Source organism: Phaethon aethereus (genome assembly GCF_964289735.1).
Source record: "Phaethon aethereus genome assembly, chromosome: 17".
In the NCBI taxonomy this organism is placed as follows: domain Eukaryota; kingdom Metazoa; phylum Chordata; class Aves; order Phaethontiformes; family Phaethontidae; genus Phaethon; species Phaethon aethereus.
Window position 1 is genome coordinate 3,768,300 of NC_138593.1, and position 25,818 is coordinate 3,794,117.

General features: G+C 38.5%; 1 protein-coding gene across 1 annotated transcript in view; it reads left to right on the forward strand.

Annotated features, from left to right (window-relative positions):
- Positions 1 to 807: 807 nt before the first annotated feature.
- Positions 808 to 25,818, forward strand: part of DNAH10 (dynein axonemal heavy chain 10) — a gene marked incomplete at its 3' end in the record, with an annotated part of 58,665 nt that continues 33,654 nt past the window's right edge. The window contains exons 1-31 of the mRNA XM_082007731.1: positions 808 to 1,287; positions 1,524 to 1,631; positions 3,210 to 3,355; positions 4,779 to 4,884; positions 5,986 to 6,101; positions 6,584 to 6,809; positions 7,514 to 7,671; positions 8,407 to 8,637; positions 9,292 to 9,482; positions 9,946 to 10,144; positions 10,911 to 11,105; positions 11,734 to 11,904; positions 12,621 to 12,797; positions 13,142 to 13,315; positions 13,961 to 14,130; positions 14,847 to 14,998; positions 15,448 to 15,612; positions 16,343 to 16,550; positions 17,454 to 17,610; positions 18,801 to 19,277; positions 19,730 to 19,888; positions 20,238 to 20,354; positions 20,427 to 20,529; positions 20,767 to 20,945; positions 21,590 to 21,801; positions 22,114 to 22,267; positions 22,704 to 22,937; positions 23,037 to 23,159; positions 23,948 to 24,181; positions 24,704 to 24,927; positions 25,462 to 25,731. Coding sequence (XP_081863857.1) covers positions 966 to 1,287; positions 1,524 to 1,631; positions 3,210 to 3,355; positions 4,779 to 4,884; positions 5,986 to 6,101; positions 6,584 to 6,809; positions 7,514 to 7,671; positions 8,407 to 8,637; positions 9,292 to 9,482; positions 9,946 to 10,144; positions 10,911 to 11,105; positions 11,734 to 11,904; positions 12,621 to 12,797; positions 13,142 to 13,315; positions 13,961 to 14,130; positions 14,847 to 14,998; positions 15,448 to 15,612; positions 16,343 to 16,550; positions 17,454 to 17,610; positions 18,801 to 19,277; positions 19,730 to 19,888; positions 20,238 to 20,354; positions 20,427 to 20,529; positions 20,767 to 20,945; positions 21,590 to 21,801; positions 22,114 to 22,267; positions 22,704 to 22,937; positions 23,037 to 23,159; positions 23,948 to 24,181; positions 24,704 to 24,927; positions 25,462 to 25,731 — 5,858 coding nt within the window. The 5' untranslated portion in view covers positions 808 to 965. The remainder of the gene's footprint in view (positions 1,288 to 1,523; positions 1,632 to 3,209; positions 3,356 to 4,778; positions 4,885 to 5,985; positions 6,102 to 6,583; positions 6,810 to 7,513; positions 7,672 to 8,406; positions 8,638 to 9,291; positions 9,483 to 9,945; positions 10,145 to 10,910; positions 11,106 to 11,733; positions 11,905 to 12,620; positions 12,798 to 13,141; positions 13,316 to 13,960; positions 14,131 to 14,846; positions 14,999 to 15,447; positions 15,613 to 16,342; positions 16,551 to 17,453; positions 17,611 to 18,800; positions 19,278 to 19,729; positions 19,889 to 20,237; positions 20,355 to 20,426; positions 20,530 to 20,766; positions 20,946 to 21,589; positions 21,802 to 22,113; positions 22,268 to 22,703; positions 22,938 to 23,036; positions 23,160 to 23,947; positions 24,182 to 24,703; positions 24,928 to 25,461; positions 25,732 to 25,818) is intronic.

The following is a 25,818-nucleotide window of genomic DNA, read 5'->3' on the forward strand; positions in this document are numbered from 1 at the left end:
AACAGAAGCAATGTATGTTTTCAGTAGCTATTCCAGAAGGATTCCAAAATGCAAATTTATACACAGCACTGCAACATGCTCTTTTTTGGCCATATTTACAATTGCACCGAAAATGTTAACTTTGACTTCTGCCCAGAGTTGTTGCTTTAATCTTTCAAAAGCCACAGTGATACTTAATCTTACGGAAGAAGGCAGGGTTAGAAGTGGAGACTGAAAGCGTTAGCCCTCTCCTTGCCCTGCAGCGAGGAGCTTTCTGCTACGTGCTGTTCTGCAAAGCCCATCGCTTGCGCTGCCCGTGATGGGTAAAAGCCTCCGAAAAAGTCTTGCGCTACCTGGGTGAGGACTCAAATAAAAGAATCAAACTGACTGCTCGAAGTTTTTATCCTGGGTTCTGTTTTTTGTAGTGTGGTCCCACATAGAGTAACTTTTGCATGGGGCATGAGGATTTGGCCTTGATCTGTTAACATCAGATAAGTAACACTACAGATCTGTCCTTGTTGAACCAAAGTTTATACCGAGTAAGTGGAAAGGAGTCATTTTGCATTATTTTTTTGTATCGGTGTGAAAATGGGGATAGTACCGTGATGTTTAACATCTGTGCCATAGGAACAGCGTATGTTAAATTTTGCACTGGTTTCGTACCAATTCCGAATAAAAACCTCGCTTGCGCTGTTGAGAGCGGGCCCTTGTGTCTGTACGTGGCCCTTTCCCGCACCCGGCAGCGCGGGCGAGGGGCGGCCTGGCCTGGCCCCCGTGCTCGCGCTCCAGGCGGGAAGCGCTGCCCTGGCCGGGGCTGAAGTAGAAGAACGCCCGAGAGGGGCGCTGGGAACGCGGCCGCGCGCGCCGAGCGTTGGGCGGCCGGCGGCCTTCCGAGGCGGGAGGCGGGCGGGCCGCGGCCGTCGCTCCTCCCCGGGCCGTTGCCGTGGGCACCGGGAGGCGTCGGGCGGGCCCCAGGGGTTGCCGCCATGAGCCTGGACGATGTGCGGGTGCAGTGGGTGCGGGACCGAGTGCTCGCCGTCCTGGGGCTGACTGATCCGGCACCTGTCGAGGAGCTGCTGAACCGTGGCGACGGCGGGGAGGCACAGACTGTGTTGCGCTTTTTCGACTGTGGCTCCGAGGATGGGGACAGTGAGAGTGAGGCGAGCACGGCGGTGCTGCTGCTGCGGGCTGAGCGGTGCATTGAGGAGGCAGTGGGTGAGGCCCCCACTGCCCCGACCTGCCGAGCCCACCCCCGGGCCCTGCCTTACCCTGAGCCCCCTCACTCTGTCCTTTCCTCCCCCACTCCCTGTTTCCTCCCAAGCCCCCAATTCATCCCATCTCCTGAGTCTTAGCCCTATTATCCCTGTCCTTACTCTTTTTCCCTGCCTCTCCATCCCTTGGGCTGTGTCCAGTCCTCCTGAACCCCTTCTATCCCACCCATTTCCATAATTTTTCTCCTACCTGGTTGTGCCTTGGTGGGATTTGTGCCATCCCCACTGCAGAGTGGTTATATCATGCTTTCCTGCCATTTTGTGTGTGTGCAGACACAGGTAACACAGATGAGTTTGCAGGCGAGCAGCAGGAGGAAGGCCCAGATAACCTATTTCCCGAGCAGTTGACTGAAACAGCCTCCTCTGTGGCATTGGAAGGAAGTAGGTGGTTTGAACAGCCAAAATGTAGCCGTTGTGGGCCATACTGCCGTGGGAGCTAAATATGACAAGCTAATGTGCCTCTCGTGAACAGATCTAGCAGTACCTGTAACATTGACAGCTTCTTTTCCCAGGAAAGCAGATCTGATTTTGTGGATAGTGTGGCTGGGCAGTGTGGCTACTTGATGTTTTCTCAAGAGCTTCTGCCTCATGATGCCCCTTTGAAAGAAACCTATCCTAGTTTAGCTCTTTCATCTTTTCGAAACATGGAAAGAAAGAGACTGACTGGGATGAACAAAATCAACCCACAAACACAGATCTTCCATTCAGTCTTTGTCTGTGACGCCTTTTACTGGCTTTATAATTTCAGATTTTTAGAGGTTAATTTTATGAAAATAAATAGAATGAGTATGTTCCCTTTAGTAGGGATTAATTAATTGCCCTGGTCTTAAGAGTTGCAAGCTCTTCTCTTTATTTGAATGTAGTTTATTAAGGCCAAAAGTGGTGGTCCTGCAAAGGGTTAAGACTGCTCTAGTACTTTAACTGCAGTGTTGCAGAGAAGCCTTTCACAAACAATTTGGAAAAAAAAAAAGGAAAAGCGATAGAAAGGGTGTCAGAAGAGAACGATGATTTTCCATGGCTCTGAGACTCACTTCTCTTCTCTGCTGTCAGTATTTGTGTAACTCCTACAAGCTTCTGAAACAGTTACTTGCAGAAGCAAAGAGTCATGGCCTGGTATTTCATAGCCGTGAAAGAATTTTGCTCATACTGTGCAAAATAGATAGGACCATGAAAGTTAAGTCCTGAAGCCTGGTGTGGGTGTAAGTAGACTAAAGGAATGATACAGTTCAGCTTCCCACTCTGCACCTCTGAATAGAGGCAGCTGCAATATTGCAGGTTAATGCTCAGAAGCAGTAAGACAGCGAGAATTGTTATTGCTTGATAATAATATCAGCACACAAAGGGGCATGACCTTTCCAGCTGGGGAATCAGCTATGCCTTTTCCACTTCTTTTAAGTGTCCAGGAGCCTCTGCTGAAAGGGGAAGAAGACATGGTGCACCTTCTGAAAGACAGTATAAAATAAAGTTTGAAATTCTTGACTGGTCCTGGAATTCATGCAGTTGTTCCTGTGTTAGAGTGTCTTCACCATCACTTCTTGGGCATGACATAACTATGAACATTATCCACATCATAGATCTGGCATGACAAAACCCTTAATTGTTTGCATTTTCTTTTCCAAAGTGGTTTCATCTTGAAAGGTGTTAATCTACCTATTTTGTCATAAAAGATCGATTGCGTTAGAAAATGCTGGTAAGGATATTCTGAATAAAGCCCAGTTACCTGTGGAATGCAGTGTGGTCACTTGCAGTGATTCAGTTTGGATTCAGTTCTTCAGCAATAGCACTGTCCTATGGGAAAATGTAAAATTAACACTGAGTTTTGATGGCTGGTTGTTGAAAGGTGATGCTGAAAATGGAAGAAAATGCTCAGTCATTTAGTTTGAGAAGAAAATTGAAAGGATCCATCTTATATGCATGGAATACCTGTGCTTTGAGTTCTTCTGTGTTATTCTTTCTTAGGGACGACTCAGAAAAGCAAGACATCCCCTCTGCAATCTACAGACAATGAAAGTGTGTCAGGTCATGTATCAACTCTATCTAGTGGGTCTGAATTGAGTAAACTGGAGCAAAGATCTGCAACTGACAGTACGGAATGCACGCCACAGGTAAGTCTGTTGCAAAACTGATGCAAATTTCAGTAAAACTGGTAGGCAAATTAAGGAGGTACAGTGCAGAGCAAGTACTCAGACCAGAATAGAACATTTTACAAGGACAGGAATTTCCGTTCAAAACCAATAGCCTGTGGTGTTTGCCACAGCTACTGACATTGACTGACAAGACATTGCAAAGGTAATTTACTTGTCAAAACAATATAATTTTTGATGAGGAAATGCAGCACTGAGTTACTCGGGTACCACGATAGCTATTCCCAGAGTTGCCTGTAAAAGAAAAGTTGCAATCAGAATGCTAGATAAAGACATCCTGCATGTAAGGAAGAGTGAACAAAGGCTTTTGTACCTCAAGTCTTTTACATAATTAGGTGGTCAGGATGGAGTCTGGGGTTTCTAACTAAACTTGGCTTATGATTGAGATGCAGGTGGAAGTGGAGTAGGTGTTTCCACATTCTCAGAAAGGCAAAGGCATGGGGGGGCGGGCATTTAAGTGCTTTCCGCTTTCTTATGTTTCAAGCACTAATGCTTTTAGTCCTCTTGGTCTGGAAATCAACATTATTTCCAAAGCTGATGATTTTTACTGATAGCTGAGTGATTTTTTAACATTTAATTTATGTTAGTAATTGACCTGGACAGCAATGTGAAGATAATAATAGAATCATAAAATTATTAAGGTTGGAAAAGACCTTTAAGATCATCAAGTCCAACCACCAACCCAACACCACCATGCCCACTAAACCATGTCCTGAAATGCCATGTCCACACGTTTTTTGAACACTTCCAGTGATGATGACTCCACCACCTCCCTGGGCAGCCTGTTCCAATGTTTGAGCACTCTCTCAGTAAAGACATTTTTCCTAATATCTGGCCTAAACCTCCCCTGGTGCAATTTGAGGCCATTTGCTCTCGTCCTATTGCTAGTTATTTGGGAGAAGAGACCAACCCCCACCTTGCCACAACCCCCTTTCAGGTAGTTGTAGAAAGCGATGAGGTCTCCCCTCAACCTCCTCTTCTCCAGGCTAAACACCCCCAGTTCCCTCAGCCGCTCCTCATAGGACTTGTGCTCCAGACCCCTCACCAGCTTTGTTGCCCTTCTCTGGACACACTGCAGCAACTCAACGTCCTTCTTGTAGTGAGGGGCCCAAAACTGAACACAGTATTTGAGGTGTGGCCTCACCAGTGCCGAGTACAGGGGCACAATCACTTCCCTACTCCTGCTGGCCACACTATTTCTGATACAGGCCAGGATGCTGTTGGCCTTCTTGGCCACCTGGGCACACTGCTGGCTCATGTTCAGATAACGGAGTTAAACTAATGCTTCTGTCGTATTGCTCACAGCAGGCAAACATTTTCTTGCTGTAAAGAAACCTGGCAGCAAATATTAACAGTCATACTTCCTTTCTATTTTCTGTTTCAGCTACAAGAACGGAAAGCTGACGAAGTGCGTTTCTATGTGGCTCTCAATGAAATTCCTGAAGAATTTGTGTCAGAATTTACTGTATATTTTCTGAGAGACACCAAAGGTATGTGTCTTGAATAACTACAGGTTCAGTGTTTTCAGTCTTTGCACTAAACAGTACTTCACACTGAGAAAAGGTGATGGTGACCATGATTCAGGATAGTGCATATCCAGCTTAATTAACTGGGTACGAATGTTGTCAGAGTAGAACCAGGAATCAGGAATGCTTTTCATACGAAATTTATGGAAAGTTACGTATCTTTCACATTCTGCTAGCAAGGATGAAACTTTCCTGCTGCACTCAGAGAAACTAAGAACATTTAGTTGCTACAACTGCTAGAACTGTGTTAAGTGTTTTGAGGATGAGGAGCTGTGTGTGAAAATTAGACCATAAAGTGGTGATAAGCACAACTGGGGTATCAGACCTCCCGACCTGACTCAAATTCTGATACACAACAGCAGCATGTTTCATTCTGATAGTTCATACTTGTATCATAAAACCAGTGACAATAGTTATTGCAGCGTCTGGAGTAGCTCTGGTCCTGGTTACAGTCAGACCTCAATATCTAGCTCTAGCCCCATAGGAAATAGTTTCCTCACGAAAACAAACAGGTACTTCCACACCTCTATGCAAGAGCTATCAACAGTTTATTAATGCTAACTTAATGCCAGAGACTGGCCCCAGCATAAACATTTATGTGGGCTTACCAAGCAGCAACATGTGTGGTTTGAAGCTACAAAGTATTTTGTATGTGACTGTTAGTTTTATTTTTTCTAGAAATGGGGCATTTGAGAGAAAAAAGAGTATTACGATAATGTATTTGGTCATTTTATGTTAGTTCTGTGCAAGATTTTCCTGGTCTGTCTGTAGAAAAGGAGTTCCAGTTCCACTGTTTTGTTTGAACAGAAAACTGTTTCCTAACTGTAAGACTGGATTGTAAAGACTTAGAGTCAGATGATGACACTGAAGTATTTTTCTGCCCTTTCTGAAAAAGCATCTGCACTATTAAAACTAGCACTAGTTTTGAAAGTGACTTGCATCAGACCTAGTTTATTACAAACACGATTTGTTTTATTGGAGTTTTAATTTATTATGGAAAGGACTATATGCTTTATGCTTTCTGTATCAAATTAGAGTTATGCTAATTGTTTGTATGCTCTTTAGAAAGAGTTACTGAACCTAATGACCTGACTGAAGCTAATGAGGTCCTTCCTAAAGTCATAAAGTTTGGTGTACTGACTGATGATACTCTCTTGATGCTAAAGAATGCCATCTCGCAGGTAAATGTGTTACAGCTTTTATATATGGAGTCTTGAATGTTTCTGTAAGTGATTTGCCTATTTAGTGTTCTGCTGACCGTATGGACTATGCATAATACTAATATTTAATGAGTGACCTTCATATGCCAAAATGAAGTTTTTGTTAATCATTATTTGATATTTTGTTTCTCAATTTTTTGTAAAGACATGGAGACAGGCATTATTTCATTGCCTGGCCCTATATGAGAAACATTTAAGAGTGTGACACCAGATACCTTTATTTTTGTGCTGATAGACTTTTGCAAAAGCATACTGATGCTATTTCCCCGCAGAACTTGAGGCAGAGACAATGATGCTAAAGAGGTGAAATGGAAGGGGATGCACATAAATTAAATTTTAGAACAACATATCCAATGCTTACGTGAATTGCTACTAAGCTGACTTTTATTGTTTTCTTTTTTTAATATGAACTACCTAATCTATGGTACCTGTTTGAATTACAGGTGTTTTCACCAGCTCTCTCCTATAGTCAGCAGCAGGCTGAGGAAACTTTCTTTCATCCAGATAGTGAAAAGACAGATTCTGAAAAAAGGAATTTACCCGAGACTGAGCTTGCAGAAAAGAAAGAACAGCCTGTGGAATACTGTAATATTCAGATGAGGAATGAGAGTCAAATGAACAGGCAAAAATTCTTAAGTGTTACTCAGCGGACTGTACAACAAACTGAAGGTGAGCGTTCTGCCTATGCCAGCACTGTGGTGTTTAGAGTACATGACAGTAGAAAGAGGTTCACCTAGGAATGGTTTTATATAGAATAACAAATACATACAATTTCTGAGGAAGCTCCAGACCTGATCTCTCTTTGCTGATAACAGTAGTATTTTTACTGCCCTGAAGCACAGCAGGCAGGATGGAGAAGTGGATGAAATCAGTGGTAGTCTTTCAAACAGTCAGGAGTAAGAACAGGGAAGGGGGTAAACATGCCTTGTTGCTTACCAGTGGTCAGGGAACTCGGGCCATAGAAGGGTATAGAAAGCGGTAGACCAAATGAGACTTTCATGTGTTGTTTAGCATCCCTTCTCTGACAGGGACTACTGTCATGCCATTAAGGAGAGCTCAACAGCCTACAATAGGCAGACTGATAATCTTCTTCAGCAAAGCCCTAATCCTAATTCTTAATAGTTAGAGATTGGGTTAAGGCTTGAAAACTGAAAGCTTTTCATGTATTTCTAGGAATATATCTTTCTTTGCATGGTGTTAACTGTGAAGCAACTGGATGTTTTTTGCCATATTCTCAAATAGGCAGAGCAGGTGGTATGTAACCTATGCTCAAATAGCTAACAAGATGGAAGGCATAAGCCCTTTCAGTGATATTGCTTGACCAGTGCTGGTGGAACAAGACAATTAATTTTCTGTACCTTTTCTTCCAATAGGAGATACTAAACTGGAGATGCCAACTATAAATCTAGATGGAGAAGTGACTGTTCTTGCCACAGTCCCAGAAGTGGTTGAGGCCCTGGAAAGTTGTGCAATGACCTGGCAGAAATTAATATCCACAGCTCTAGAGGAACAGCTGAAAAAGGATCCACAGGTAATGTTGCCTGTAATACCAAGCTTCTTTTATTCCTGGAGACATTACTTCATTTCACCACAATAATCTCTTTGAATGGTTTGTTCTAATTTTTAATCCATCTTCATGTTTGATTGTTGGAAAGCTATTTACTAATTGGTGTAAAGTAGAACAACAGTGGTGAGAAACTGTGTCTCTGGGAAATAGAATATTAATGGAATATAAAGTAACTCACTGCAGAGCCTACCCACACAGAATAACTGTGGAAAACTAAGGCACTTTTGTAATTTGCACTATTCTAAAGATAGCCATGAAATATTAAGAGATGCAGTGACTTTTTTTTTTAAATACGCGACTATGTTTTTGCTTGGAAAAAAGTAATCTCTCTCAAATTAAAAAAAAATCCAACTGTAAGGTTCTGATTCTGCAAACACTTACACATATGAGTAATGCCATTAAATTTACTGAGGGATTTCATATCTACAAAGTTACTTGTGCGTAAGCTTTTGCAAGCATGGACTCTTCAGGTCCAACTCTGGGATATATTCCCCATGAGCAGTTCCCTTCAGTGTGTGTAAACCACTTTTGATTTCAAGTATCTTCTTCTGTCTGCGTTTTTTGCATGGTTGAATCATATCAGGTTTTTCTCAGTATACAGCATATTGAAAAGAAGGAACAAATATAGTCCTGGTTATAGGTTTTCACTCTTGAATAATGGTAATGTAGAATTTTTATTTTATTCCACATTACTTGTAGGGTAATGGTCCACTTGCAGAAGTTGATTTCTGGCGTGAAAGAAATGATACTTTAAGTGCTCTTACTGAACAGATAAAGCTTCCAGATGTGCAAAAAGTCTTGGAAGTATTACAGGAAGCTGAATCTGAGCATATTGGAGATTTACAGATAGTCTTAAGTGACCTCAGAAAACACCATGTGGAAGCTCTAGATAATGTTAAGTTTCTTTCAACTCTTGAACGCCATTTGAAGGTATGTGTCCTTAAGAAAACTTTGTGAAGTTTTAACTGTAGTTACCTGAGTTTGGTTTCTCTCTTGATATAATCACCTCTTGTTTATTTTTAGTTTTTATCAGCAATAAAGATATACTCTAGGTTTTTTTACATTTAATTAAAAAGGCTTGCTTATTTTCTTTGATTTACAGTTGTTGTAATATTTGAAAGCAGAAGCCCAGAGCTGTGAACAGCTTGGTTTGTAAATCACAGCCATAGGAGAATTCAATAGCATAGCTGAATTGCAGAAAACTAAGATTTCTCTACTCCATTTTTGAGGTAGCTTCTATCACTGATTACAGCTGATGTCTCAATTTTTAAGTTTTATTGAAGATCATCCAAACATCCAAATAAAGAGTTGAGCCAAAACCAGTCTTGGGACATCTTTTACAGAAAAGAGAATGTTAACGAGACAGGGCCTAAAAAGCATTTGGAGCAATAGATACAGGTTTGTATATCCTTAACCATGTGTGTTAGTTAGACACCAGGGTGTTTCCTTGACTGGGTTATTTATTTAATAATATCACAGACTTTCTTAACTTCAGGTATCTATAGAATAAATATTGGTTTATGGAATATGTATCTGTATATTTTCATCACATCTTATTCACAATATTTATAATATATTTAATAGAATTTAGCATATGGCACTGGCTTTAATGTTGTCTTGGATACAATTCCTTCACTGATGAATGCCCTGAGAATGGTATGGATTATCTCACGGCATTACAACAAGGATGAACGGATGGTGCCCCTCATGGAACGAATTGCATGGGAAATTTCAACAAGAGTCTACAAAGTTGTGGATTTACACACACTGTTTAAGTAAGTACTGGATTCCTGTTTAACTAGGCTGTATTTATTAAAAGCTTTGCTTGTTTTACAGGAAGTGCAGTAGATAACACTTTCATCAAATAGGTTCCAGTGTTGTTTGCTATCTGAATTTGTATTAGAAGGCCAATTAAAAGTCAATTTATTTTGTAATTTTCATAAATTACTGAATCAGCCCTGAAGAAATAGGTGCTTTTCCTCTTTTGTCTTGAAAGGGTATAAATCAATAAACCAAATAGAATTATAGTGGTAAAAACGTGGCATAAATATAATAAAAATCAGTCCTGAAATAATATCTCCTTTCAAAATCAGTCATGTTTAAAATTAAGACCTCACAGTTATAAGCTTTGCCTACATGTTTTATAATTAGAAGCTGCTAAATATTAATCCCATTGAGATATAATTTTCTATCTATAGTCCGTCTATAGTATCTTAACTGTTTTTATTTGGTTAATAGAGAAGATAGAGCTGCTGCAAAGAAGAAAATAGCAGAAGCCAAAAGCACTCTTGAACAATGGAAGAAATGTTATTTTGCTGTTCGTGCCCAAATTGAAGCATCAGGAAGAGAGCAACACTGGGAATTTGACCAAAAACGTTTATTTGCGAAAACAGATTATATGACTTCAGTCTGTCAGGATCTGTATGATATTTTGCAGGTAGTAATAGAGACAATAAATAAAGGGATTGTGTGATCAATGTCTTATTCTGTAGAGGAGATTCTTTTGTATTGTAGTTGTTGCAATGTTAACAGCCTTCAGTTTTGTGAGTGGTTTTGCATTTAAGACCTGAGCAGTGTCTTTGATTCCAACAAAGCTGCACTTAATGCTTGAGGAAAGATAACTCTTCTCAAGGTACTGGTTGAGGAAAGATATTACTGTGTACATTGGTGTTATGAACATACAGACTTGTAATAACTGTTTCACAGATTTGCAGTTTTCATGGGTTGCTAGCTTAATGAAATGGTTATTTTATCTAAAATTATATAAGTTTATTATAAGATAAAATTCATATTCATAAAATATGAATAAGTATATCAATTGCAGGATAACATATGAATGGAGAGGTGCTATGTTTAGGCTAATTTAAGTCAGACTAACTGGAAATATTAGTGGCCCATCAATGGTCAGATGCTACAGAGTGTGTATGTAAAAACTGCGTATGTGAAAAGTGGAATGAAAAGGAGCAATGACTGAGTATTATCTGTCTTAACAACTGAAATGCCTGTAGAGTGGTGGTTTTGTTTTCCATAAACTACTGTGTCATGTATAGAAATATATGAAATGTAAATCACAGCATGAATTAATCATTCTCTGAGGTTTGTTTTTTTTTTTAAAAAGGAAATATATCAGAAAGATGTGTTAAATGGCAGAACAAAAACCCATTAAAAATAAAGCTTTCTGGTATGTTCTTCTGAATTAACAGACCCTTGAAGAGTTTTACAATATATTTGTTCCTGAACTGAAAGCTGTCACAGGGGATCCAAAGCGTGTTGATGATCTAGTGAGAGGAGTAAATGGACTAACTAGTCCTATGGAAGAGCTGACTTTTGACCCTTTTAGCATCAAAAGTGCAAATGACTGGGCATTAATTATGGAAGAGTTTAAAGAAGAAGTTTCAGTAAGTACCACATACTGCGATCCTCCTCATTAGTTCCTATATACAAATTCCTTCTAGAAACCAACATTTTCATTTAAAGAAAATGTAAGTTTGCAAAAGAAAAGAATACCTGCATAAATATGTGAATGAAAATCTGAGGTATTTTACCAATTTTTAAAGTCAGTATTCTGTTTCCAAGTTGTTTTTATTGATAGTTTCACTTTATCTTGAAAATGGTGAAGCACGCTTTTTGTTCGTTGACAGAATCACTACAGCATGAACAGAGGCTACATATGACTTCCCTGTACTCATGTGCTGCCATGTCTCAATCATGTCCTACAAAGAAGTGAAACTTCCTTTTCCAGATTCATTCAAGCCCTTCACCCCTCACCTAAGAATACCCACATAGTACAAATTGTTACAATGTTTTTTGTGGTTTCTATACCTGCCCAGCAGACACATTAATTAACATTAATTTCCTGCAGCTTACTGGAAAGCCATCAGTTTGTTAGTAATTTATAAGACAAAAAATAGTAATAAAATGCTTGACCACTATGATAAAAAAGTATTTTCATTTTGCCTTCCTTTCTTGGTTTTGCAAGATGAATCTCTAAGTGATAGGATTTTTTGGCTTTCTTCCTTTGTTTAGGTTATTGAAGAAGAGACCAAAAACTTTATTGATGAATCTTTTAAGACCCTTCGATCAGCAGAAGCTGCATTTGACATGTTGTTAAACTTCAAACACATCCGGTCTCGTGAAACCATTAATAAGCAGATGATGATGAAGTTCAATGATATTTTGGACCAATACTGTAAAGAGGTATTTAATTTAAGGATTTTTTATGTAATACATGAAGCTCTTCACCTAGTGGAAATCATAAATCTGTGTATATGTCTAAATACCTGTATAGTTTAATTTACTCTCTGAAAGACTGACAAGTTTTACAAAATAAACATAATTGCTCTCACTTCTTTGGAGCCTGTTGGCGAAATAGTATGGTTAATTTGCTAAAATGGATATGCGTATCTGTATATGTGTGGCACTGTGTGGGAACTGAAAGACATTTGCGTGTACTCTGAATGCAACAAGGCTTGTGGATATTCCTTTGCTTTGTGAACGGCAGTTCTTCCTGAGAAAATACATCTTTCACACCCTACTGCTTTCTTGTGGTGGACAACAAGTTCATGGTGTGGACAACAAGTTCATGGTATGACCAAAAGTCGTCAGAAATCAAGTGTGAAGGCAGAAACAATTTCTGACACGTTGAAGCCTGTATGTTGGGAAGCTTTTCATGTCACAGCATTTTTCTTGATATTTCAAAAGACATTGAGTTTAACAATAAAATGTAATCTTACAGAAAATTCTGATATTCTCTGCAATGCAATTAATACAAACAAGAAATGCATGAAAAAAATAATTGTTTTTATCCTACTGCTGGAATTGGCTTCAGAGCTTGTGCTGTGTACCAGATTAGATACCGACCATGGACAAGCAAGTAGAGAAATCATTCTTTGCAATCTTTTATTCTCTTCTAGGTCGAAAATGTTAAGCAAATCTTTGTTCAGAACCTCAAGGATCCACCTTTGTACAAGAATCATCCTCCAGTGGCTGGAGCAATATACTGGTCCCGATCCCTTTTCTATCGGATCAAACACACTATTATTCGTTTTCAAGAAGTAGAGGAGTTGCTTGCTAGTGAACGTGGAAAGGAAGTATGTTAGTTCTTTTGATATTTAATGAAGGAAGATATACTTTCTTCATACTGTTCTTAAGATGTGAAAGTGCTCTTATGTGAGGTGAAATTCCAAGAATGTCTTCACACACAGCAAGCCATGGTAGACATGAAAAGGTGATTGGGACCTTCCCACTGTTTCCCAGAGAGCCACTGATGGAATCAATGACGGAATTCGAGAACCTAAATTCTTCATTGCCTGCATTAATTCCAACGCATTACTTGCCCTCTCATCTAATTAAAAATTAGAAGCCATATTAAGACAGGTTAGTTGAACATTTCTCATGGTCTTTAAAATTAGTTATACAGCATTTTCCTTTCTAGGTAAAACAAATATATCTTCAAGTGGCCAAGAGGATGAAAGAGTATGAAGATCAAAAATACAATCAGTGGAGAGATAGGACGGAACAGACACTCCCACTATTATTGAAAAATACTCTGCTGACTGTCATCACTGGTGGGGCTGCAACCCATGTTAATCCAGAAACTTTTGAGCAGGTGAGATATAGGAAGATAGTATACCAAACTTCTCTGTGGGGAAGAACTGAAACTTATCTGGTGGTGAGATTTTTCTAAGAGTAATATTTTAAACACAATTTTTTAAAGGAAAATTTCAAAAGTTCTGAGCTCAGAATTGTTTGTGGTCCTTTGTAAGACATAGTTGCTAAATGACCTGGCAAACAGATGGATGTTGTTTCTCTGTGTGTTCTTCTGTGCTGTAATTCCTGTTAAATTTTGGGGTTTGGTGCAACATCTTTGTGACATTACAGCAAAACTTGGGACTGAAGTTGGTCTGAGGTAGGTTCCCAGCAGACATGCAGAATCTTGTTCTAACTAAACTTTTGTCTGACTATGAACTGCCACTGGGATTTCTGTTGTAACTGGTTGCAATAGTATGTAAACAGAGGTGATTTGGATTGTTTCTTGTAATCAGCTTTCACTGAAGAGGAAGTTGTATATAATTTCTGAAACTAGAATGCTTGGTCTGCTATTGAAGTTTAAAGGTATCTCCACAAGCTCTGAATGTCAGCCATTCTGACTTTTACCCACTGCCTTATCAAATGCCTCCAAAAGCTAACCTTTCCCTTGCATTTTAAGAGTTTGGTGTTCCTCTCCTTTCTGCTGCTCTTTCTTGTGTTGTAGAGCTCTGTAACAGAGGAGCCTGTCACCACAAAGAAAAGTGTCCACTTCATAGTGAATTTTTCTCCTATACTCCAAGAGATTATCATTGAAACCAAGTACATGGAACAACTAGGGTTTCCAGTCCCAGAAATAGCAAGATATGTGGCATTACAGGAAGACAAATATCTTAGGTAAGGCTGTAACAGAATTATGTGCTCACATAACAGACTTATGTCAACGTTTCAAGTGTTTTCACTCCAAACCAGAATGGGCCCTGAGTCGTCAAATTTCGGAAATATCAAAACTCTGAGTGATTTTTTTTTTAATGGGTAGAATTACTAATGGCCATGTTGCACTAATAAGCTTTTCTCTGGCGCTGTCTGCATCCTTCACCACGTAGGGCTGTCATACAAATTAACATCTCATCAAATCTGAGAAAGAACAAGGAATTTGTTTTGCAGTGAATTGTTAGTGCCATTTAGATTTCAGCTCACATTGAAACTCACAGCTACTTTCTTCTTGTGCAGCTTTGGATAAGTCACTTTTGCCCAAATTATCACAGGCACTTAGCACGCAGGTATGCTGATAAAAGCCCTAACTAGATTTTAAAGTTCACCTCTTGAGTTCACTTATGTGCTTCAAACTGAGGCTGTCCTAAAAAACTTTTTCTGAGTTGAGGCAGGAGAGATTTTTCTCACTACTATTGCAGCCATATGAAATTTTTCTTTTGTTTTCAATAGGAAATGATTTGCATTTATGCAAATATTCAGTGGTATTTCTGCAAATTTTGCTTTATATGGAAGTCTGAATGGAATGATGGAAGTGATCTGCTCTCTGAGCTGCGTTCAGGACTATATTTGCAGAAAATAATGATTTTATGTTTTGTTGTGTTTCTTACACTCCTTAGGTATACAAATGGATTGAAAAACATGATGGATCGCTATCAGAAATTAATGGGAACACTGAATGAAGCAGAAACCAAACTTCTTGATGACCATATTCGAGAACTCTGGAGAGTACTCAAATCAGGGCACAGAAGACTCAACTGGAACTCCTTAGGTAATGCATTTACTGTTTTAAAATGGCCTTAGATACTGATTTTCAGTTTAAAAATCTCTTCAGTTCTATTTTTTATGTCATATGACAACAATGTATTCCTAAATGTTACATGCGATTGCCACAGTTAAGAATAGTAGGTTAGAATATAGAGTTAGAACTATAGAATAGTAGAGTCAGAATAGTAGGTTAGACAGACTCTGATCCAGGAGGGTATTTCTTATGTTGTTACTCTATTTAAAACACTAAGTGGTTTAAACTAAAACACTACGAGACCCTTAGATAATAGCTGTAAGGGAACTAGATGAAGGATTAATTGAGAAATCGTCTGTCTTCCTGCAGAGGATCAGTTCATTCTCAGAAATATAACACATCTGTTTGTGGCAATTTCGATGCATTGGTGAAATATTTGTTAAAAGAAAAAAACCCAGATGCTTGTGATTTATTTCAAGGTATTGGTGACTTTATTGTCCGATGTACACAAGCCATTGGGAAGTTTGAATCACTTGTCCATCAGATCCATAATAATTCTGAAGACATAAACAACAAACTTCTGTTCATAGAATCAACAAATCTCTTTAAGTTTCCGCTTTCAAAAAACGGTGATGAACTTCCTAGTAAGTCTTCATATTTTCATTTCCAAGCTCTGTGATGTTTTACTTTGCTCGGTCTGCTAGTTGGCATTTTTAGTTGCTACAATCAAGCCTTTTTAATTGTTACCAAAACTAGTTAGGGTAGCATTTCATGGTGTAACAGAGGAAGCACAAGCAGAGCTTCGGTACCCTAAAGCTGACAGTGTCAATGAGAGAAACATAAAGATCAATATACAAATAGATGGTTTGACTTGTGTCTACCGTGCTTTTGATCACTTTCCCCCCAGCTTTCTCTTGATTCCCTTATCCTTCTTGAATGCAGCCTCTAAGTGTAGCCTTAGAGCTGCAATCTGCATGGGGTATCAGCTCCCTTCTGGGCCATCTGATCTGAACTGGTTTGCTCAGATGGAAATTGCAGTGAAGCACTTGTCTCCCAGGTCTCCCTGTCACTTAAGTGAGTAGGTGATGGACCAAATTTCTTTCAAAGCTTTGTAAGTCTCAAAAAAGATACTTTCACATCTAATGGATGCTATTAAGTAATTGAATCCATACAAAATCAGAGGACTGATATTAATTATTAATAAGTGAAGATATCAGTATCAGTATAAAAGCTACCACAAAAAAGTTATTAGTAGAAAGTTATCAGTATAAAAGATCAATTTCATGTTCACAAATAAAGCCCAGCTAATTATTCCAGTATGCAAGTTTGTTACATCTTTTGTGGTAAGTAATGCTATTTTTGTATCTTTTGCAGAAGCGAAAGAATTTTTTGAGTATGTTAAGTGTAAAAGAGCAAAAGATGTGGCACACATGGTTAGAAAGTATACTGCCATTCCACAATTGCTAGTAAAAGTGGAAAGACGAGTTGCCAATATGAACAGTGGCAAATCTCCAAAATTAACTTCCTATTATGCATACTGGGAAAATAGGATTTATCAGGTGTTGACACAGCTAATTGTGAAGTAAGTAAATTGTTTGCTTTAGTAGATTTTCAGTCTTTCATCTTCAGGTTTTTCTGCACTTGTTGATCATTATGTATAGTGATATGCTTGAACACCTCAGTGATTTGCAGTTTGAGACAGATTTGTATTTGTTCTGTTTTTTTTCCTGCTGGAAAAAAATGGAGAGCTGGTAACAAGGTACTGGAGAAACCCAAATTCTGAGAAAATGGATATTGGCATGTTGTTGGCAGAAGAGGGAAATAAGATATGGTTTTTTTGTGATGTGTATAGTTGCATATCCCTGGTTTATTTTTAAAATCAAGGTTTTGTTTTACTGAAGAATACAATTTTAAGAACTTGGTGTTTGGGTGCCAGATGCATCCCTGTAATCCAGGAGACACTGGTACAAGAACAGATGTTTGTCAGGTTCAGTTTATCTGTTCTGCAGCAGCTGGGGCCAAGGAGGTTCCTGTAGCAAGATCTTGTAAAGGCCTATGTTATAAGCAACATATTATTACAATAGAGCATTGCAGGGTTCTAAAAGCTTCCCAGCCGTCTCTTCTTCTTATGATCCATGTCTTTGTAATCTGGTCCATGCTCAGCTGACTTCATTGTGCTTTCTTGGCTGGACTCTTGCAGTGGAGTTGACCACAGCCTCAGGGTCCTTTTGCAACAGGGTATCCCCATTCATTCCATCAAACAGCTTCTTTTAGATAGTCAAGCTTTTGCATTAAATCAGTATTAGTGGGACAATTTTTCTCTGATACACATCAGTGTTTCCAGCTGAAATCAGTGGCAACTGACTTCAGATGGATCTGCTTACCTATCTAAGCACATACTTGATAACTGCAGTCTCTGTTGGGCATTTCCATGGGGGCAGTACCTGATTATTACTATCTTTGACATGATTTTTTCATTTCCCAGGAATCTCCAGGCTTTTAATGCAGCTGTTCTTGCAAATGTGCCACTGTTCCAAACAGAAGCTATTTTATCAGTTCCTGAGATAATATTACAACCTAATGCCAGTGAGATTGACAAAATGACTGTACAATGTATCCGAGACTGCGTTGAGGTCACTAAGGTGATTTTTGATAAAGATTTACTTGTTGCCAGAGTTTGCTTGTGATTATGATGAATTAATCTTGCTTTATGTTTGGGCAAGCATAAATGTCAAAGGGAAGATTCATATTGCTTTATCTTGAAATAAAAATATCCAGTACATTGTTCTAATTTTACAGACTCTCCTAATTTTCCAAACTGATGACAAAGGAAAAAAATGCCATAAAGCTTCATGCCATTTTTACTCAGGCAAAATTATTTGTTACTTTTCAGCAGTTTTGCCAGTGTAAGAACATGATTTGGTTCTATAAATCAGCATACATCAGAAGGAAATACTTTTCAGATTGCACTGCAGATGTTGCTTTCTGATGTATGAATAAGATGGTGGAATAAGGAATGTAAGTAGTGTTCTCTGTATTATAGCTCTCCTCAAAAGCAGCAGAAAAACACTTCAGAAAATGTTGGGAGAAGGGCATCTGGGACACATCTAGGACAGCAAGCTCACAGCAGACGAAATACCTAGCTTGCTGGCAAAGATGTAGCAATATTTCCCTGCATAAGTATGTTCACATTGAACTGCTTTCCAGAAAAGAAGCCAAATATTGTGGCAGTGTTCCTTCCCTCTGCTGATGGAGGAATGATTCCAGATGTCACCCAAAATGAATAAATTTAGATTAAGTGTGCTTCCTATGCTCAGATTTGCTGTTCTGCTCCACTGCTGCATCCAGGCTGTTTGACCTATTTCTCTGTATCATGCTATATTGTTGCTCAGTGGAGATTTTAAAAGCAGACTGAGTAATGCATGGAAAGTTTTTGTTAGGGTGAAATTAACTCTTCTCTCAAGTTTATGAGAAAATGTAATTTCTTTTCTTGCTATCAGAAAAACAATTGATTTGAGAAATGATTCACACCACTTCCTACATTGTCTCCTAAATAATGATGAATTTCTGCACTGAAAGGCTTTTCAAGCATTGGAGCAGGCTGCCCAGGGAAGTGGTTGAGTCACCATCCCTGGAGATATTTAAAAGATGTGTAGATGTGGCACTGAGGGACATGGTTTAGTGGTGGACTTGGCAGTGTTAAGTTTATGGTTGGACTCGATGATCTTAAAGGTCTTTTCTAATCTAAGTGATTCTAAGATTTTTTGAATGATTTGATGGAAATAACTCTTTACAAAGTAACTGGTTTTCATCCCTGTCTTGAAAACTCTAGCATTTTGTACGATGGATGCATGGTACATGTATTGAATGCCCTCCTCAGCATGTCACGGAAGATGAAGTTATCACTTTCAGCTTTTACAGTGACATCTCCCAGAACCCTCTGATAATTGAACAGGCTGTTCTCATCACTCAGAATGTCCACAAACTCCTGGCTTCTCTCAGCAAGTATTTGAACCAATGGAAGAGGTACCACCTGCTGTGGAAGCTAGACAAAGGCGCAGTCGTGGAGAGGTTAGCTGCAGAAAAGCCTGACTGTATCACCTTTGATGAACAGTTGCAGTTCTATACGAAGGTAGCTCAAGAAGTGACTCAACAGCCCTTGATTAAAGATGAGCAATTTATCAGGCTTCAGCTTGCTCCTTTAGCCTGCGCAGTGCAGGAGAATGCTAGAGGCTGGGTGATTTTACTTGGAAAGTTGCTTAATGAGTCTGCAAGAGAGGAACTCTTCAGTCTTCAGGAGGAAATTCAGGTAGGTGTTTTCAGTTCCTGTTGTATGAGTAGTAGGTGACGATCTGAACCACGCTCCAAATTGGCTGAGACTATCTATCTGGTGTATTTTGGTATGTCATATGTAAAGAGGTGAGCTGTCCCTCTCTGTAGCTAGGAAACAAGAGAGAGTAGTAACATGAAACCCCAGAACTTTCTCATTCCTTTACTGGTAAAAAGTTAATGCTGGTAACTGTGAAGTTCCCTTTAAGCTGCTGCTTACAACTTCTATTTTGTTGTAGCAAAAATATTCCTTTTGTACTGGAGTTTACTTTTTGTTGTTTTTTTTGTGTGTGTGTTATCTTTATCACATAGACTAAAAGTGAAAATGAATCTGCATGTAATTTACTTATGTTTTATGTTTGACTAGTAATTATAATTCTACCTAATTGCTTTGTCAGCATTGCTTCTGGAAATTACTTTTACTTTTTGCAGAGCTTATCACAGAGGCTTAAGAGACCTCCAGATTCCCTGGAAGATCTCAAAATTGTCCTTGGCACAATTGCGGAGATCAAAGGCATGTCCTTCAAGGTGGAACTGAAATACTTGGACATCTGGGAGAGATACCGAACTCTTGCAATGTACAATATTCCAGTAAGTGCATGTTATGCCTTGTCTCATAAAACATTTCAGATTTGAGCTAGGGGCACAAATGCTTCACATGTGAATGAATAAATGTTTTCCTTTTAAGATGTTTTACAGCATCATAGTATTGTTGAGGTTAGAAGGGATGTCTGGAGATTGTCTAGTCCAAACCCCCTTCTCAAACAGGTTTTTTTTTTCCCACTTTAAAATAGACATATTGCATGTGTTTAAATCTGATTCAGAACACTTCAATGCTGGTTTTGTTTTTCAAATTTATAATGTGAGCACATATAAAACACACACTCACTTTCTTGGGACTAATTATTTCTTGTGAGGGATGTTACTTCTTTTGTTTTAGGTAGCTAAAGGAGAGCAAGAGATGGCTGACAAGATTAGGGAAAAATGGGAGACTCTCTTCTTTGAAGCATCAGAAGTTGATCACAACCTTGGAGGCATAAAAAGAACATTCATAAAGGTAATATTTGTAATTAATATTGAAAAAAATTAAAAATTGAAAGGAAAACAATTTAAACACTGTTCTCTTTAGATTACACAGCAACAAATTGAGGACTACAGCAAAGAGATAGAAGATTTCTTCCATAAATTCATGACCGAGGGACCTGGTGCTGTCGGGGAAAATCTTGATAAAGGTAAATTGATTAATGTGTGTAAAGTGATGTCTTAAAAATATTAGTCTTTGGACAATTCTTCAAATTTTATGTAAAACAAGAAAATTATGCTTTCCTTACTGACATACAAACTGATCAACCAGGAATGTGACATTTTTAGTATTATAACTTCTACAGAGTATATGCAAAGGAGCTGTCTTATTTATTCCACATGTTCCATGGGATTGTTTATCTAGAAAAATTCCTCTCCTCTCCCAGGATTGGAACTCATGGCCATTTTTGAAAAAGAAGTGGAAAAACTGGAAAAAATTCATCAGGAACTGGGCAGTGTTGAGAAACTTTTTGACTTGCCAGTTACAGTGTACCCTGGTTTAATGAAAGCACAGAGTGATATGAAAGGTCTAAAGCAGATCTATGAAATTTATGAATTACAAAGAGTAAGTATTACACTGTATATACACAGCCGCACAGGTATTCATGCACCCACATGCAGAAAAGGTGGGGGAGAAAAGAAGAGGCTGCGTTGTCCTCTAGTTACTATCAACTCTCTTCTAAGCCTTTGCATGAAATAAGCTGTGACCTATAATTGACTATCACCATGAGATGATTTTAATGATGTTAGTACAGAACTAACAATGCCTCCGTAGTGGAGCAAACACATACTCTTATCAGAAAGGAGCAGACCTCCCTCCCCCTTCATAATTACTGGGTGGCATTTTACTGCACAAGTCCCCTGATCATTTCAGTGGAACTAGTTTTGGATATAGTATATGTACCAGTGCCAATGGGTATCTCAGGTTTTAATCTTAACAATTTTTTAATAAGTTTTATTTTTTTAAAATTAAAATGCCTTGTAAAATATGCTTTTGAGGATGCTTTTCCTGTTCTCCATATTCCCTTTTGATTATTTCTTGTAAAACTGGTTGTGTGAACCTGTCTCTTCCTCTGTAAAATGTCAATACAATTACATCTGCATCCTGACTGTGGTCTCTAGATCCTAATGTAGTGGAAAGATTTTTTTATTTTTGGTCAGAACTAAAAGGAAATATGATTTTTTTCCTCCTGATGACCTTGTTCCCAGGCAGCTAAAAAGGAGTGGTCTCAGACGCTCTGGATAAATCTCAATGTCCAGTTTCTTCAGGAAGGAATCGAAGGATTTCTTAAAGCCCTTCGAAAGCTGCCCAAACAAGTACACAGTATGCCAGTAGCCTTTCACTTGGAAGCAAAAATGAAGGCATTTCGAGACTCCATTCCTTTGTTGCTTGATTTGAAAAATGAAGCTTTAAGAGAAAGGTTTGATTTTATTTATTTAAATCCATTTTCTATATGTAGGAAGATTTTGCTTTTTTTGTTAGAACTTTTAATTTCAGTTACTGGGGTCATACCATGTGCTGCAGCTTGAAATTTCACATTCTGCTTAATGAACTTGTGTAATAGCATGCAAGGTGACTATAATGACTAGGATACTTTATCCAAAATACTAGTTCTTGTTTAAACAGTGGAGTGCTAAACATGGTTTCATTATTCTATATTAAATCACAGGTGTTTTCATTTTTACCGTATTGTGGTGGGTGGTACAATTGCTGATGTGTCAATTTAAAACAGGCATTGGCAAGACCTTATGGACAGAACAGGAACAAGTTTTGAAATGACAGAAACATTCACTTTGGAGAATATGTTTGCTATGGAACTTCACAGACACTCAGATGTTATTGGTGAAATAGTCGGAAATGCTGTTAAGGAACTTAGCATTGAGAAGGTAATGTAAAAAATCGCAATAAAACTAAAAAGACATAGATGACAACAGTCTGTGTTTCACTTGAGATTTTTATATTGGCATGTCAGCAAGTTTGGCCATCTTCAGGGAGCTGCCATGATGTAACTGATGTCAACTAAAATCAATAGCTCTGTTAATAAAAGCTACCAGATGGCACAAAATCCTAGCTATCTCGGCTTTGGCAGCAGTATATTGGATTTCTGTTATTACAATAAGCAAGTTTGGCCTATGAAAAAGGATCCGAAGAAGGATCCATTCGATTCCCATCATGATGTTTTGAAAGAGACTCTTCTTTATAAACCAGAATTAGAAAATCTGTGCAAAAGTTTTGCTGAATTAATTGTTTAATTTTATGCTAAGATTATAGTTCTCTAGTTTTTGAAGACTGATAAATGCATCTTTTTATGCTCACATGCAGGGTGTGAAGGAAATAGCAGAAACATGGGAACACCTGAAATTCACTGTACAAATGTACTTCAAAGGCACTGAGAAGCGAGGCTTTATTCTGGGATCTGTAGATGAAATTCTAGAGATTCTTGATGACAACAATGTAAATCTTCAGAGTGTTTTGGGCAGTCGATTTGTGGGTCCTTTCCTTTCAACCGTTCATCGCTGGGAAAAAACTCTGTCATTGATTGGTGAAGTAATTGAGGTAGGGAGGAAAGTGCTGGACTAAATAATTAATGTTTATTATTTATAATCAGGATTTTCTATTGTATTTTTTTATTTGACGGTTACATTTGATTCTTAGATCTGGATGGTGGTTCAGAGAAAATGGATGTACCTGGAGAGCATCTTTGTTGGTGGAGATATCAGATCACAGCTTCTAGAGGAAGCCAAGATATTTGACAGCATAGACAGGATGTTTAAAAAGGCAAGTAACGACTTGACTCATGATCAGCATAATTATTTAGTGCATTTTGCTTCCAGTTCCATAGTTAGTTGTAGTCCTCTGTGTCATTTGCAACACTGAGAATGGTATGTTATAATGAATTGAATATGAGACTGGGCAACCCAGGAACTCTGGTGTTTTACTTCACATCTGTCATACACAGAATACTTCTGGTTTAACTGAGCTGGGCAGATGTGTGATCCTTTGCTGGCAGTAGTGGGCAGGCAGAATGCCCTTTTCCTTTCATTGGATACATCTTTTTACCTTTACCATGATAATAAAAAGCTTAGATGTCTTTCTATAGATTGAGGACCTACATATGTGTTAAAATTGCTTTCCTGCTATAATGCCACTGTTCCCATACTGAACACATACTCCCAGTATGAATATGGCTTACTTTTCTTTTTCCATTTGCAAAATTGAAATAGTACTGTGATTCTGAAATGCAATGTTTGTCCTTCACTTGAAGTACCACTGTATACAGGAGCAAAGTCAGGTATATGCTTACGCTTGCCTGACTTGGGATACAAGTTTGTTTTGCTTACACTTGCTTTTATAGTAGTATCTCCATGCTCTCAGCTTTGAAAGCATACTATCTCCATGTTTTCATACAGCACTGCAGCAGTAGGAAACCATATTTAAAACTCTGTCTAAGTCACTTCTGTAAGAACCTATACTGCTTGTGCTACTTGTGTGCTTTGTCACCAGCTAAATAGAACATAATCCTTTGCTGTTCGGTATTTTCTAAACTTTCTTTTCTCCCTGTGTAGATAATGGATGAAACTGTAGAAGAACCAACAATAAAAAAATGCTGTGAAGCCCCAAATCGTCTGTCAGACCTCCATCATATAAACGATGTGCTAGAGAAATGTCAGAAAAGCTTGAATGATTATTTGGATTCCAAGCGAAATGCTTTCCCAAGATTTTTCTTTATATCTGATGAGGAGTTGCTTAGTATCCTTGGCAGCAGTAACCCACTTTGTGTCCAGGAACACATGATAAAGGTACAATGTCTGGCTTTCCACAGTGCCTTGTGCTTTTAGGTGTTTTAAAAAGTTTAACAGACTATCCTGTACATGCTGCTAAGGGTGCGCTAATTGCATACAAAGAGCATCCTGGCAGCATCTGGAAGAAGCTTCTGAATAACCAAATCAAATCTGATTGATAGTCTCTCCTGGCTCTCACACTGGCAAGTATCAGTTATGGTAGAGGAATGTTGGTAGAGGAACGTTCAAGATACACCAGAATGATCAATCATTAAAGAACGTTCCTGTAGCTCCTAATAGGTCTTTATTTTCTAGAAAAAAAATCAATGTCATTTGGACCAGATCATCTGCTTGTTTACTCTGCAGTTGGGCTGCTGAGCTGTATATCAGCATTTGTATTTCATTACTTATGAATCAGATCCATTTCTCTTTAGAGTCCATGGAAATTTTCTTTCAAGATTGAATAGGGGCTAGACACACTTACATCTTTGAAGCTTTGTTTCTAACATGCCAGTGAATTTCGTTGTTGGTGCATTTCAGATGTTTGATAACATAGCCTCCCTGAGGTTTCAGGATGGTGATGGTGATGAGAAAATTGCAACAGCCATGATTTCAGCTGAGGAGGAGGTGATGGAGTTCCGGCAGGCTGTAGCTGCAGAAGGCAGAGTGGAGAGCTGGATGACAGCAGTGCTAGCAGAAATGAGGCGAACAAACAGACTCCTTACTAAGGAAGCTATTTTTCGATACTGTGAAGACAGAAGCAGGTGAAACAATCAGTGTCAAGGATAACACAAATATGTTATATCCTGTTATAAGGATAACACTTATATGTTATTAAGAGCCTGTAGTGGTATAAAAAATGAAAGACTTAATTTTTAAATTTTTACACAATTCAGTGTGTATTTCTGTATGTGGAGGGATATGAATACATACATATGCATTATTTTAACTGACCGGAAAAAATTGTATTATCTATCATACCTCACTTCCTAAGTCTTCAGTTTTTATCTTTAGTGTTGTGTGCATGGTATGTTTTTCTCACTATGAATTCAACCTGGCAATCGTTACACATGGAATAGGCAACTTTTCTATCAGAGTATTTCCTGGGCTTTTGAAATACTGCAACAGCACACCTTGTTAGAATTCTGTACATCTCTGTAAAGTTTGGCTCATGTTATAGTTGTTGCAGAAATAGGAGGAACTTTTTTATTCTTTTTTTTTTTTCTGTTCTGTTCAGAAGATCGGTTACTTAGAATAAACAGTAACTCAGACTCCTTCCCTATATGTATTTCCCATAGAGTTGATTGGATGTTACTCTACCAAGGCATGATGGTGCTGGCTGCTAATCAGGTGTGGTGGACTTGGGAGGTAGAGGATGTCTTTCGGAAAGTGAAGAAGGGAGAAAAACAGGCAATGAAACTTTATGCTAAAAAAATGCATAAGCAAATCGATGACCTGGTTACCCGCATTACAATGCCTTTGAGCAAAAATGACAGGAAAAAATACAACACTGTTCTCATTATTGATGTTCATGCCAGAGACATTGTTGATACATTTGTAAGAGACAGGTAAACACCGCCCCCAACCTATTGACAAAATACCAAATGCATAAATCATATTTCCATCCTTTTACCTCATGTGAGCAAGTGTCTGTT